Source organism: Calliphora vicina, chromosome 3 (genome assembly GCF_958450345.1).
Source record: "Calliphora vicina chromosome 3, idCalVici1.1, whole genome shotgun sequence".
Lineage (NCBI taxonomy): Eukaryota > Metazoa > Arthropoda > Insecta > Diptera > Calliphoridae > Calliphora > Calliphora vicina.
In genome coordinates, this window is record NC_088782.1 from 131,124,248 (window position 1) to 131,138,716 (window position 14,469).

The window sequence follows — 14,469 nt, forward strand, 5'->3', positions numbered from 1 at the left end:
CATACATACATACATACATACATACATACATACATACATACATACATACATACATACATACATACATACATACATACATACATACATACATACATACATACATACATACATACATACATACATACATACATACATACATACATACATACATACATACATACATACATACATACATACATACATACATACATACATACATACATACATACATACATACATACATACATACATACATACATACATACATACATACATACATACATACATACATACATACATACATACATACATACATACATACATACATACATACATACATACATACATACATACATACATACATACATACATACATACATACATACATACATACATACATACATACATACATACATACATACATACATACATACATACATACATACATACATACATACATACATACATACATACATACATACATACATACATACATACATACATACATACATACATACATACATACATACATACATACATACATACATACATACATACATACATACATACATACATACATACATACATACATACATACATACATACATACATACATACATACATACATACATACATACATACATACATACATACATACATACATACATACATACATACATACATACATACATACATACATACATACATACATACATACATACATACATACATACATACATACATACATACATACATACATACATACATACATACATACATACATACATACATACATACATACATACATACATACATACATACATACATACATACATACATACATACATACATACATACATACATACATACATACATACATACATACATACATACATACATACATACATACATACATACATACATACATACATACATACATACATACATACATACATACATACATACATACATACATACATACATACATACATACATACATACATACATACATACATACATACATACATACATACATACATACATACATACATACATACATACATACATACATACATACATACATACATACATACATACATACATACATACATACATACATACATACATACATACATACATACATACATACATACATACATACATACATACATACATACATACATACATACATACATACATACATACATACATACATACATACATACATACATACATACATACATACATACATACATACATACATACATACATACATACATACATACATACATACATACATACATACATACATACATACATACATACATACATACATACATACATACATACATACATACATACATACATACATACATACATACATACATACATACATACATACATACATACATACATACATACATACATACATACATACATACATACATACATACATACATACATACATACATACATACATACATACATACATACATACATACATACATACATACATACATACATACATACATACATACATACATACATACATACATACATACATACATACATACATACATACATACATACATACATACATACATACATACATACATACATACATACATACATACATACATACATACATACATACATACATACATACATACATACATACATACATACATACATACATACATACATACATACATACATACATACATACATACATACATACATACATACATACATACATACATACATACATACATACATACATACATACATACATACATACATACATACATACATACATACATACATACATACATACATACATACATACATACATACATACATACATACATACATACATACATACATACATACATACATACATACATACATACATACATACATACATACATACATACATACATACATACATACATACATACATACATACATACATACATACATACATACATACATACATACATACATACATACATACATACATACATACATACATACATACATACATACATACATACATACATACATACATACATACATACATACATACATACATACATACATACATACATACATACATACATACATACATACATACATACATACATACATACATACATACATACATACATACATACATACATACATACATACATACATACATACATACATACATACATACATACATACATACATACATACATACATACATACATACATACATACATACATACATACATACATACATACATACATACATACATACATACATACATACATACATACATACATACATACATACATACATACATACATACATACATACATACATACATACATACATACATACATACATACATACATACATACATACATACATACATACATACATACATACATACATACATACATACATACATACATACATACATACATACATACATACATACATACATACATACATACATACATACATACATACATACATACATACATACATACATACATACATACATACATACATACATACATACATACATACATACATACATACATACATACATACATACATACATACATACATACATACATACATACATACATACATACATACATACATACATACATACATACATACATACATACATACATACATACATACATACATACATACATACATACATACATACATACATACATACATACATACATACATACATACATACATACATACATACATACATACATACATACATACATACATACATACATACATACATACATACATACATACATACATACATACATACATACATACATACATACATACATACATACATACATACATACATACATACATACATACATACATACATACATACATACATACATACATACATACATACATACATACATACATACATACATACATACATACATACATACATACATACATACATACATACATACATACATACATACATACATACATACATACATACATACATACATACATACATACATACATACATACATACATACATACATACATACATACATACATACATACATACATACATACATACATACATACATACATACATACATACATACATACATACATACATACATACATACATACATACATACATACATACATACATACATACATACATACATACATACATACATACATACATACATACATACATACATACATACATACATACATACATACATACATACATACATACATACATACATACATACATACATACATACATACATACATACATATGTATTAAGACGAATTATAAATATTTGAAACTTAAAAAATATCATTAATCATAATAAAACATCAATAAACATTAAATCATTTCATCCTTTTAACTAAATTTAGTAAATTTCGCGCATATTTTCTCATTTTGTAGCTGAAGATCATAAAAAAATTTCAAAGGAAAATTTCTAACATTTTTGAACAACATAAAAATAAAAATTAAATTGAAATAATATTTTTCAAGCCTTCTAGATTTTTTTGAAAACATAAAATATGAATAAATTCATACTATTTAAGAAATTATTTATAAATGTTATGAATTGAATTCAATGAAATCAAATCATAATATTTATATTGAAACTTTTTTCTGTGTAGTACGTTCATGAGTGATTTTGGTTTCATGTTTCATCCAATGTATTATGAAAAGTTTTATTGCGCTATTGAACCTACATTTTATTTTTGGATAAAACAAGTCCTAAAGATTACGAGGTGAAAATGATTTCGTAATACCTTTTGCAATTAAATATATAAAAGTATATTTTTGTCCAAATTTCTTAATGTGAAAAGGGATTAGAAAAAAATACCCCTAACTGCCGCCAAATTAATTTTTGAAATTGAAACTAGACCTAATAAAGTAAACCTGGACAAAAAATTGGCTGTCACTAAGTAGAATTTTAAGCAATTGTTTCACCCTCTGGCTCTGGTACCAATATTTTTCTACGAACTCAGGCACTATTTACATTTGTAAATACGTTTAATTTCTTGTATAATACATTTAATTTCCTATATAATCATACTGTTAGGGCTACTCAACCATTAGGGATACTGGTGTAGCCGTCCTTAATTTCACCACAATAGGACCAGGTTTCAAATAACTAGGACCAAACAGTGTTTAAAATTGAGATATTTACATATATAAATAAGGTGGGCGATATTCAAGTGTTTGTATTTTTGCCTGTTTTTGGAAAGTAAAATAAAAATTTTCGTTTCGGAATTTATATTGAAACGGCAATAAAAAACTAAAATTTGTTTTCTATATAAATTCTGATTTATTTTGTTTAACTTTAATATCAAGAAAAAATTTAATTTCCATTAAAACCTTCCTTTTGGTGCACCCTGTAATGAAACAGGGTGTCTACAAATACAATACATTTAAAGATCACTCAGCTACAATCGCTTCATACATTTCTTACTCCTCAGATCAATAGTTTAAAAGATACGATTTTTTATAAGCTAGATTGGTGATTTTTCCCACTGTGCTGTCATGTCGTTATTTTGCAGCCATTGAAGTGTTTTATTTGTTTAGTTGTTTATTTATCCATTTATTTGACAAATAATGATGACAACAGTGAATGAAGTAGATACTAACACACCTAGACTATATGAACGAATTTCTAGGCAGCAACACCAGCAAACTAATAAAGCGCACAAAAATGGAGAAACAATAAAAAGAGGAGGTCTAATAATAATCACCAGGGCAACCAAAAATGTTCTCTAACAAGTTTTTTATACGCACACATAGAATTTTAAAAATAATATGTAGTTAGATAGTTTGAAATTCAAGAAATAAATTTCAATATTAGTGACTTTAGTACTACATGAAAATAGTTTGTTTGCAATAAATTACTATTGTTCAATTCACAACTGACGTTGTACAGTCGTATGAGTTGTAAGTCGTCTGAATGTACAATAGTTGTACAAATGTTGTTGATAATTTCTATATAAATGTTTTGTACAACTCCTACAACATTTTTACATATCGCACTGGTTCCTCTAAAGAGCGTCAACTCAAAATTTTAAAATGTTCAGTAGAAGCAAAAAACTATTTTTTTTTCAATACATTACAATGAAACAACTGTTTGGATACAACCGTATATTTTGGCGCAAGAGTAGAGAAAATGATAACAGATTTTTACAGTGGGTTGATATGACCACTGCAAAACGATTTCTTGCGAAAAGTGAAAATTGAAAAATTTAGAGTTGACGCTCTTTAGAGGAACCAGTGCGATATGTTTTTCGAATGTTGTATGAAAATTTAAGTGTTACCAAAAGTTCATATTTATACATAAACAAAAAAATTAGAACATTTTAGTGCAAAATAACAGCCAAACGGTAACACTGAAATCAGAAAATTTATTTAATTTATAAAAAACGATAATTTGTTTAAAATATTTGTCAATTGTTTGCATTTTTTACACAACGCACACATTAGTTCGCTTTCATTATTAATTTTACATATTAATAGATTTTGGAATGTTTTTTTTATCATCTTCGTTTGGAATTGTCAAGGCTTGGCAGGGTAAGCTTACGACTTTGCGAAATTAGTGTTCACAACCACAATAGTTGTAACATACAACGTACAACATACAACTAGGTTGTGAATTGGACATATGTGTTAACTTAAATTCTCAAATAAAAAATTCTGTTTACATTTAACAGTTTTTTTTTTATATATAGAAAAACTTCTACATAAGCCGAATTTAGCTTTAGAAAATACAATTGGTCACTTCACAAGGTCTCCTATAATGTCATGTTGTCATAATGTCCTAATATTTCACGACTCGGCGGCTCGGTTGGTTACGATAACACAACATTTGAAAGGCAATAACAACATTTTCAAACCATTGTGAAATATTGGGACATTATGACAATATGACATGATAGGAGTGCTTGTGAATTGACCACATATGTTTAGATATATACAATGGCCCACAATCATAATCAAAAATAAAGTAAATTTTAAGAGAATTAAATTCGACTTTACTTAAGAGTGGACTTTAGGTCTATCATAGACAAGTTAAAGTATACTTCTGACGCTGAAGTCGACTCTAAATATAAAACTAGCTAAAGTTGTTTTTAACTCGTTTAACAATAGCATCAGCTGTTCTTCGCCGAGTAAAAAAGTTCGTCATAAAGTAAAAAATGTTTAAGTTACAAGATATTGGTAGAGATTTTGCAATTATTGAACAGTTATCAATAAAATTAGTACCAAAATATCGTAATTATGATATTAATCTTATCTTTCCACTTTTACACAACAAACAACTTTCTTTCTTTAGATGTCCCGGTTACTTTTATTGTTTACGTTTTTTTTGATTTTTTTTTAATTTTGTATGTCAGCTGTTCAGCGTTGCCACTTGTCTGTTTTTGTTGTATATTGTATGAAAACATTTTCTACATTTGCGGTGGCACCCAGTTAAAGTCGGTTCAATTTAAAACATACTTTAATTTTGACTATGGTTGCAAATTAATAAAAAGCAGGTTTTTATTTTAAAGTTGTTTTTAAAAAGAACCGACTTTAGTGTTTGACTATGATTATGGGCCAATATGTTTAGAATCATTTAACTGATAACTACTATTTTGTATTATTCTCAATTGATTTTTTTTTTAAATAATTCTTTGAATTTTACTTTGAGAAAGACCACAAGTTTATAACTTTTAAATCTAATTTGAAATAAGTCCATAATTGGCTCCTATAAAAATTAAATCTGTTTTTGTTTCAAATTTTCTTTGAAAATCTTAATTTTCATCATTTAAATTACGTAATGTTTATAGGAAGTTCCATATACATACAGTGAGCTCACTGTACATACATATGTATATGTATCTAAATATTTCTACATTGCATGAAGCTTTAAAACAAATTATGATATAGTTTCACCCACGGGTTAGATAACTTGTGTAATTTTTTTTGGAAAGAAAAAAAATATAATGCTAAATTCCTTAAAATTGGGCCTTTTCGGAAATGCATCACTGCGCTGCATCTGATGCGCAGTACATTCTAAAATGCAAAAGTTGCCAACACTGCAAATATCTTGAGTTCTAAAAAGCAACAGTGAAATAGATGATGCGCAAAAACCCATCAAACAAGAATCACCAAAATGGCTGATGCATCGTCTGCGCATCATGCATCAGCTGGTTTGCATCAGCATCGCAAACTAATCACAGATGCGCATCAAATGCAGTGCAGTGATGCATTTCCGAAAAGGCCCATTATCTGAAACGGATAAATAACTAAATCATATGTTTATGGGACGCACTGCAAAAAAACACGATATTGTATATTTTTGGTTGCCCTGATAAGCTTTTTGTAGTTATTTCGTTTTCTATTTCTCTACTTATTTATTTATTTATGTATTTATTTGTTTGAGTGTAAATAATCAAATGAGCATTTTGCACAAAGATTTGTTTAAAGGATTTTTAATGTTTGTATAGATGTAGTGTAATAAGGCATTCATTTATGCAAGTACACATGAATAAATATTATATTTGGGCTTAATTTGTTGATTCTCTCGATGATTATTTGAAAGAAGCCATATGCTTTCGTATGGCCTTTATCATGGACTCCGCTTGGGTATTTTGAGAATCTCTAAGCAGACCAATGACATCAGTTACACCATTGTTGGGTCGTCCCTTTTCAGACTTTTCAGTCTTATAAGCCAAACTATACAACACCCCAGCACATGCTCCACGTTTTCCTTCCCAATTTTCAGGACTAGGATCGAGTCTGTAATATAGTGGATAGTTAATTCATAATCAGTTACACATTCGTTCAGTAATTTCGGTAAAATTTTAAATTACTTTTCCAACATGTCGAATGCTTTTGCTGAAACCCAAAACTCCTCGCACTTGTAGCATTCATTGGCAATCAGTTGAAGTAATATAAACGATTCCGAGTTTGTGTCCCTCGCAAGAAACGTATTCCAGGCCTAGGAAGTAAAAAAAATTAGTACTATAATGGATTTATTGTTTATTTGTTTAATTGAAACTTACCAATTCTGGTCGACCGGAATGAATGTGACATTTGGCCAAAACCATACAATATGTATGTTGATTTTTAATATCGGTGTCTGTTATTTGCATTAGTAGTTCTTCAGCTTCCTTGTAATACCCAGTGGCACATTTTGCCTGCGCAAGGTTATAGTTGAAAACATCATCATTAACAAAATAGCTGCGTATTGAATTCATGTAAACCAGGACTTCCTCGAATTGGCCATACAAGAAGAATGCGGAAGCCATGCTCTGTCTGCCGGGTATTGTATCACATTCAGTGGCTGAACTACCCACAAGATGAAGGCTTTGTTGAGCTGTTTTGATGTGCTCCTTCTACATACATACAAACACATGAATAATACTTCTATTTATTTTATTATTGAAATCACTTGGTGTGCTAAGAAACGAAAAGACTAACCAGAAGGGAAGAGAGTAAAACCTTCAAAACTTGCTCCTTTTAAAAACACATACTATTTTTTTATTTTTTTTTTTTTACAAAATTTTAGGTCGCTATTTTACAACTACCCTGCCAGCAATTACAAGTTATATTTGTGACATATACCCTAAATTACCTAGAAAATAACATAACCTAACAATTAAGTTCACATTAATTTTATCAAATATTTGTACTTGTAAAAACTTGCAGAGTAAAAGAAGTCTTTGCTGGTTGAATGTTTGCAAGGCATTATTTTATTGATTAAAATTAAATTCTTAAGAGCTAAACATTAAAATCTAATAACTAAACTAGTACACATGCGTGTGTGTCTTATCATAAACTCTTATCCATAAACATAAACAACAGATTTTATTACATACTTAAATCTTAGATAAAAGATATTACATAAATTCACTGATATTACATAAAAGTAATAACACCAAACCGAGTATTGTAAACAATCACTAAAACACTCATTGTTGATAAACCCTTATCATTATCGCATGTGTGAGAATTCTTCTTAAATTATTGATAACATTATTACTAGCCTAAGTAAATACAAAACTATGTTCATCGAGTCTGTAATATAGTGGATAGTTAATTTATAACCAGTTACACTAAATACAAAACTATGTTCAACTAAATTTGAACATTCTGCCGGGGCAAATAGTATAAAGTCTACAGACCTATCTTTTTTACAATATTTTCTAACAAAAAATCAAAATTATTATAATTGTTAAAGATAAATGGCCACTGGAGTGATGCCAGTTCTGTGATTTCAGCTTGATTTTTCCGCCTTAATCGCACAGAGCATCTTTATCCCGTTCTCTCTCTGGCTTATTATGTGGGCTTATCTGCAACATCACCAATTACCGTTTCTTCATCGTCACCGTGTTTATTAGCATATTCCTTAACTGTGAAACTTACAGAGATATGATTTCTTCCTCTAACGTCTACGATCTCAGCATTTGCGACAACATCACCAATTACCGTTTCTTCATCATCAGCGGGTTTAGTAGAAGGTTGATCTTCAAATTCGCAATTATTGACATCAGTGTCAATAATCATAACTAACGTCTTTAGTGGATGTATTATCATCTTCCTGTTCGACGCATACCTTATCAACAGCAAGACTGGAAACTATTGGTGCGCCGCTACTACCGTCTTCCCCCGAGTATATAATATGATTTTGTGGAAAATTGTTGTAGGTCGACTTCAAGCTGGCATTTTCATCTGTCAGAATATTTATTTGTAGTGTCACAACAACTCAAGTGCAAACAGTATATCATCATACTGTTTTACTTCCCACTCTTTGGCAAGTTCTTTAATTACGGCTGAGGTGGCTCCACTACTCAAGTGTGAAACCTTTTCAAACAGTATATCATCATACTGGTTTTCTTCCCACTCTTTGGGAAGTTGTTTATTTGCGGTGGCTCCACTACTCAAGTGTGAGCCCGTTTTAAACTGTATATCCTCGTACTGTGTTTCTTCCCACTCTTTGGGATGTTGTTTATTTGTGGCATCGGTGGCACCACTACTTCTTTGTGAAACCTTTTCAAACAGTATATCCTCATACTTATTTTCTTCCCACTCTTTGGGAAGATCTTTATAACCCTTTGTAATCTCCGCTTTAATCAGTATAAGCGTGTTAAAATAAAGTGCGATTATTCTATTATATTCTAGCATAGCCTTCATGTTTTGCGCCACGTTTGCATTGAAATCCATCTGCATATCATTGAACCTGAATTCTACCTCTTTTAACAAAATCTCTGGATAGTCAGATTTCTTCCAAAAATGATTTAAATTCATACACACTTTTTCGAAATTGTTCTGTTTCATGAATATATTTGTTGCATTCATAGGCTGGGGCCGAGATTTCCTTAAGAGCTTCACTGGCGTTGATAATCGTATCGTCTAGTAATCTATCGGTGATTGCTGATTCTCTTACTTTCATTTTTCTCGCTCCTGCGATGTGATTTTCTGATGATCCATCCCCTGAAGAATACCTTCCCGAATCCTGAGTACTATCGCTTCAGTTTCATGGTAGTCCAGTTGGAAGTAGTTGATATCCATGATACCGGCAGCTACTAAAATTTGATACTAAAATTTGATTTTTGTTGAACTCCGTCCAATAGTCTTCAACCTTACGTTTGGTTTCATCAACTTTATTTTGGGGCATCATTCCTGCTTCAAATTTTTTGCTCTAGTATTTTATCCAGACATCCAATTCTTTTTGCCTTTTCAAAATCTTCGTTTGATTCATTTTTATTATATTTGTTTACTTTATTTTATATTTTGTAATATCCGGTTCGAAGGACCAAATGCAAAAACTTGCAGAGTAAAAGAAGTCTTTACTGGTTGAATGTTTGTAAGACACTGATTTATTAAAATTAAAACCTTAAGAGCTAAACATTAAAATCTAATAACTAATCTAGAATACATGCGTACGTGATAATACGCATGCGACTTATATATTATCCTTATCAATGCGCGTTGTAAACATACACACACGATTGATTAGAATATTTAACTAAACGAAATGTGTGAAATGAAAAGGGTCTTATTTATCACCTACACACAAGTGATACTTTTTACACTCACAACATATTATTAATATTATACATAAACAAATATGAAACAGTTTAATATTACATACATACATACATACATACATACATACATACATACATACATACATACATACATACATACATACATACATACATACATACATACATACATACATACATACATACATACATACATACATACATACATACATACATACATACATACATACATACATACATACATACATACATACATACATACATACATACATACATACATACATACATACATACATACATACATACATACATACATACATACATACATACATACATACATACATACATACATACATACATACATACATACATACATACATACATACATACATACATACATACATACATACATACATACATACATACATACATACATACATACATACATACATACATACATACATACATACATACATACATACATACATACATACATACATACATACATACATACATACATACATACATACATACATACATACATACATACATACATACATACATACATACATACATACATACATACATACATACATACATACATACATACATACATACATACATACATACATACATACATACATACATACATACATACATACATACATACATACATACATACATACATACATACATACATACATACATACATACATACATACATACATACATACATACATACATACATACATACATACATACATACATACATACATACATACATACATACATACATACATACATACATACATACATACATACATACATACATACATACATACATACATACATACATACATACATACATACATACATACATACATACATACATACATACATACATACATACATACATACATACATACATACATACATACATACATACATACATACATACATACATACATACATACATACATACATACATACATACATACATACATACATACATACATACATACATACATACATACATACATACATACATACATACATACATACATACATACATACATACATACATACATACATACATACATACATACATACATACATACATACATACATACATACATACATACATACATACATACATACATACATACATACATAATTGAATGAAACATTTTGTTTAGTAAAAGTAATTCATGAATATTTTAAACATTTTTGATTTGGTTTCACCGAAACAAATCATTAAAAAAGCACTGACTTAATGTTTTTTCGCGTCGAAAATTTAAAAACAGTGCTAAAAGCTCTGAGTTGACAAGGCTGGTACTTACTAGGGATGCCAATCCCGAAATCACGGGATTTGTGAAAAAAATAATGAAATTTTTGATATTTTAGGAAGATTTTTGAATTTCCCAAAATACCTAGAAAGTAAATTTCAGCATACTTATAACATTAACATCGCTTCAAATCCAAACGGAGCCAGATTTTTTAATTTTAATCAAGGAGCATCAGGTTTCCCTTACATTGACAGACTTATACACAAGTTTATTACTTAATAAATTCGCATTGACTGATGGACGATGTTTTTCGTCAGATCCGTACATTAAATAATATGAATATAAAACAATTACATATGAGTATTACATATGTATATTCGGCTGTGCCGAATCTTGTAAACTCAACATCAATATATAGTTTTGGCCTTCTATGGGAACTTGAATTAGCATTTATGAATGAATGACAAATTATTTATTGACAATAAAATATTTTTCTGATATAGGGGTATATTATTATGAACTGGTCCTCATAAAAGTTGGTAGAAGGATTTATTTTCATATAAAACTTGTTTTTTCAATTTTATCACGATGTTAATTATTACAGTATTATTGAGTACTTAGAACTTATTTTGTGGAAAATTTTATAAGAATTGCCGCATAATCAACATATCGAGCCTTTAGCGCCAAAATATCGTAAGCGACATTTTCAAAAATTTTTTTTATTGCAAAAATTAAAATTTTATGGACCGACTCATGTTTTAGCGTTCTCGGAATATCAAAATTGTTAATAACTTCAAAATTATAGGGGGTAAGATTTTATCGTAAGTCAATGTTTACATTTTACAGTAAACGAATTTTATCGTAAGCGACACAAAAAGCGACAAAAAAAAGAGGGAAATAAATCTGTAACTTCCAAATGATTAGATTGGTTTAAATGAAATCTCACATGCGCAAAGAAGAAGTGCTGTTGAGTTTAAGTTCTGAATGTGGACCTCATGGGCCCACCAGGGGCGCGACCAAGGGTCCTCAAAGTAGGACACCTCGGGTATGTTACATTTTTAAAACGATCCTATTTCTTCGTTTGCGTTCCGATTTCAAAAAAATTGTAGATATAGAATCTTTTCATCGAGCGCTACAAAATACCTAGTCGTGACTATCAATTACCTCTTATAGCTTAGGATATATTCGCATTTGAAAATTAAATTTTCAACAGTTTTACCCATCCTATTCCAGTTTTTTGATAACAGCGTATCCAAATATTTTCCGATTTTCTCCAGTTTTCCTTCATTAGACTAACAACATATGTATGTGTCAAATAGAAAAAGAAGTGTTTAAAAATAATGCCTAAGTCCAAAGTTATATGCTTTTTAATTTAAAAAATTTTAAAAAGCCGATTTTTCGCTAATTTTTTGGGAAAAAATAACTTTTTTTCTTTTTAAGTTATCGCAAAAAAATTAAAAAAAATTAAAAATTTTTCTTACCGAGGGGACCAGGTCCATTCAAAAAACACCTATTTTTTATGTAAAATTAAAATTTAGGGCAAAAATTCTCAAATCGCATATTCGATATCAAAATATAGTAACCGATTTCAGATGGCCCCATATGCTTTTAATTATTTTGTAAAGGGTTCCGATAACTCAGACCCTGGTATGGATATTATAGCCAAAATACTAAAAATTCCATTTTTGGGATTTTTCAAGAATTTTATGGGAATTGAGGGATTGCTGATAATAAATTTAAAAATTCGTTTTTATTTTTCCATTTTGAATAGAAAATTTTACATAACTGTGAAATTTCATTAAAAACTATTCATAGGGCGTGTGTGAAATGATAGCAAAGTACTATGGTAAAAAAATATTTCTATGTGGGGAAAAATTTTCATGTTTCTGCTGTGTGAAATGATAACTTTTTTCAAAATGTAAAATTTTGACTTTTGTGAAAAATTATTACTAAAAAATACATATATACTTACATATGTATTAGGGTGGAGCGATTTTATATACCTGTTAAAAGTTGCCTTTTTAACTCCTAAATATACACAAAAAATTTCATTTGCTGGATCGTATATATAGAAATGGCTCTAGAAAACGGGGGGAGTGGAAGTCCCCAATG

At 29.0% G+C, this 14,469-nt stretch overlaps 2 protein-coding genes across 2 annotated transcripts in view; both read right to left on the bottom strand.

Annotated features, from left to right (window-relative positions):
* Positions 1–14,469, bottom strand: part of LOC135953568 (speract receptor) — a 125,030-nt gene that overhangs the window by 45,438 nt on the left and 65,123 nt on the right. The gene's annotated exons all lie outside the window — the stretch shown is intronic.
* Positions 7,443–14,469, bottom strand: part of Ttc26 (tetratricopeptide repeat domain 26) — a 41,318-nt gene continuing 34,291 nt past the window's right edge. The window contains exons 5-7 of the mRNA XM_065503845.1: positions 8,066–8,398; positions 7,874–8,001; positions 7,443–7,799 (exon numbers count right to left, since the gene is read on the bottom strand). Coding sequence (XP_065359917.1) covers positions 7,592–7,799; positions 7,874–8,001; positions 8,066–8,398 — 669 coding nt within the window. The 3' untranslated portion in view covers positions 7,443–7,591. The remainder of the gene's footprint in view (positions 7,800–7,873; positions 8,002–8,065; positions 8,399–14,469) is intronic.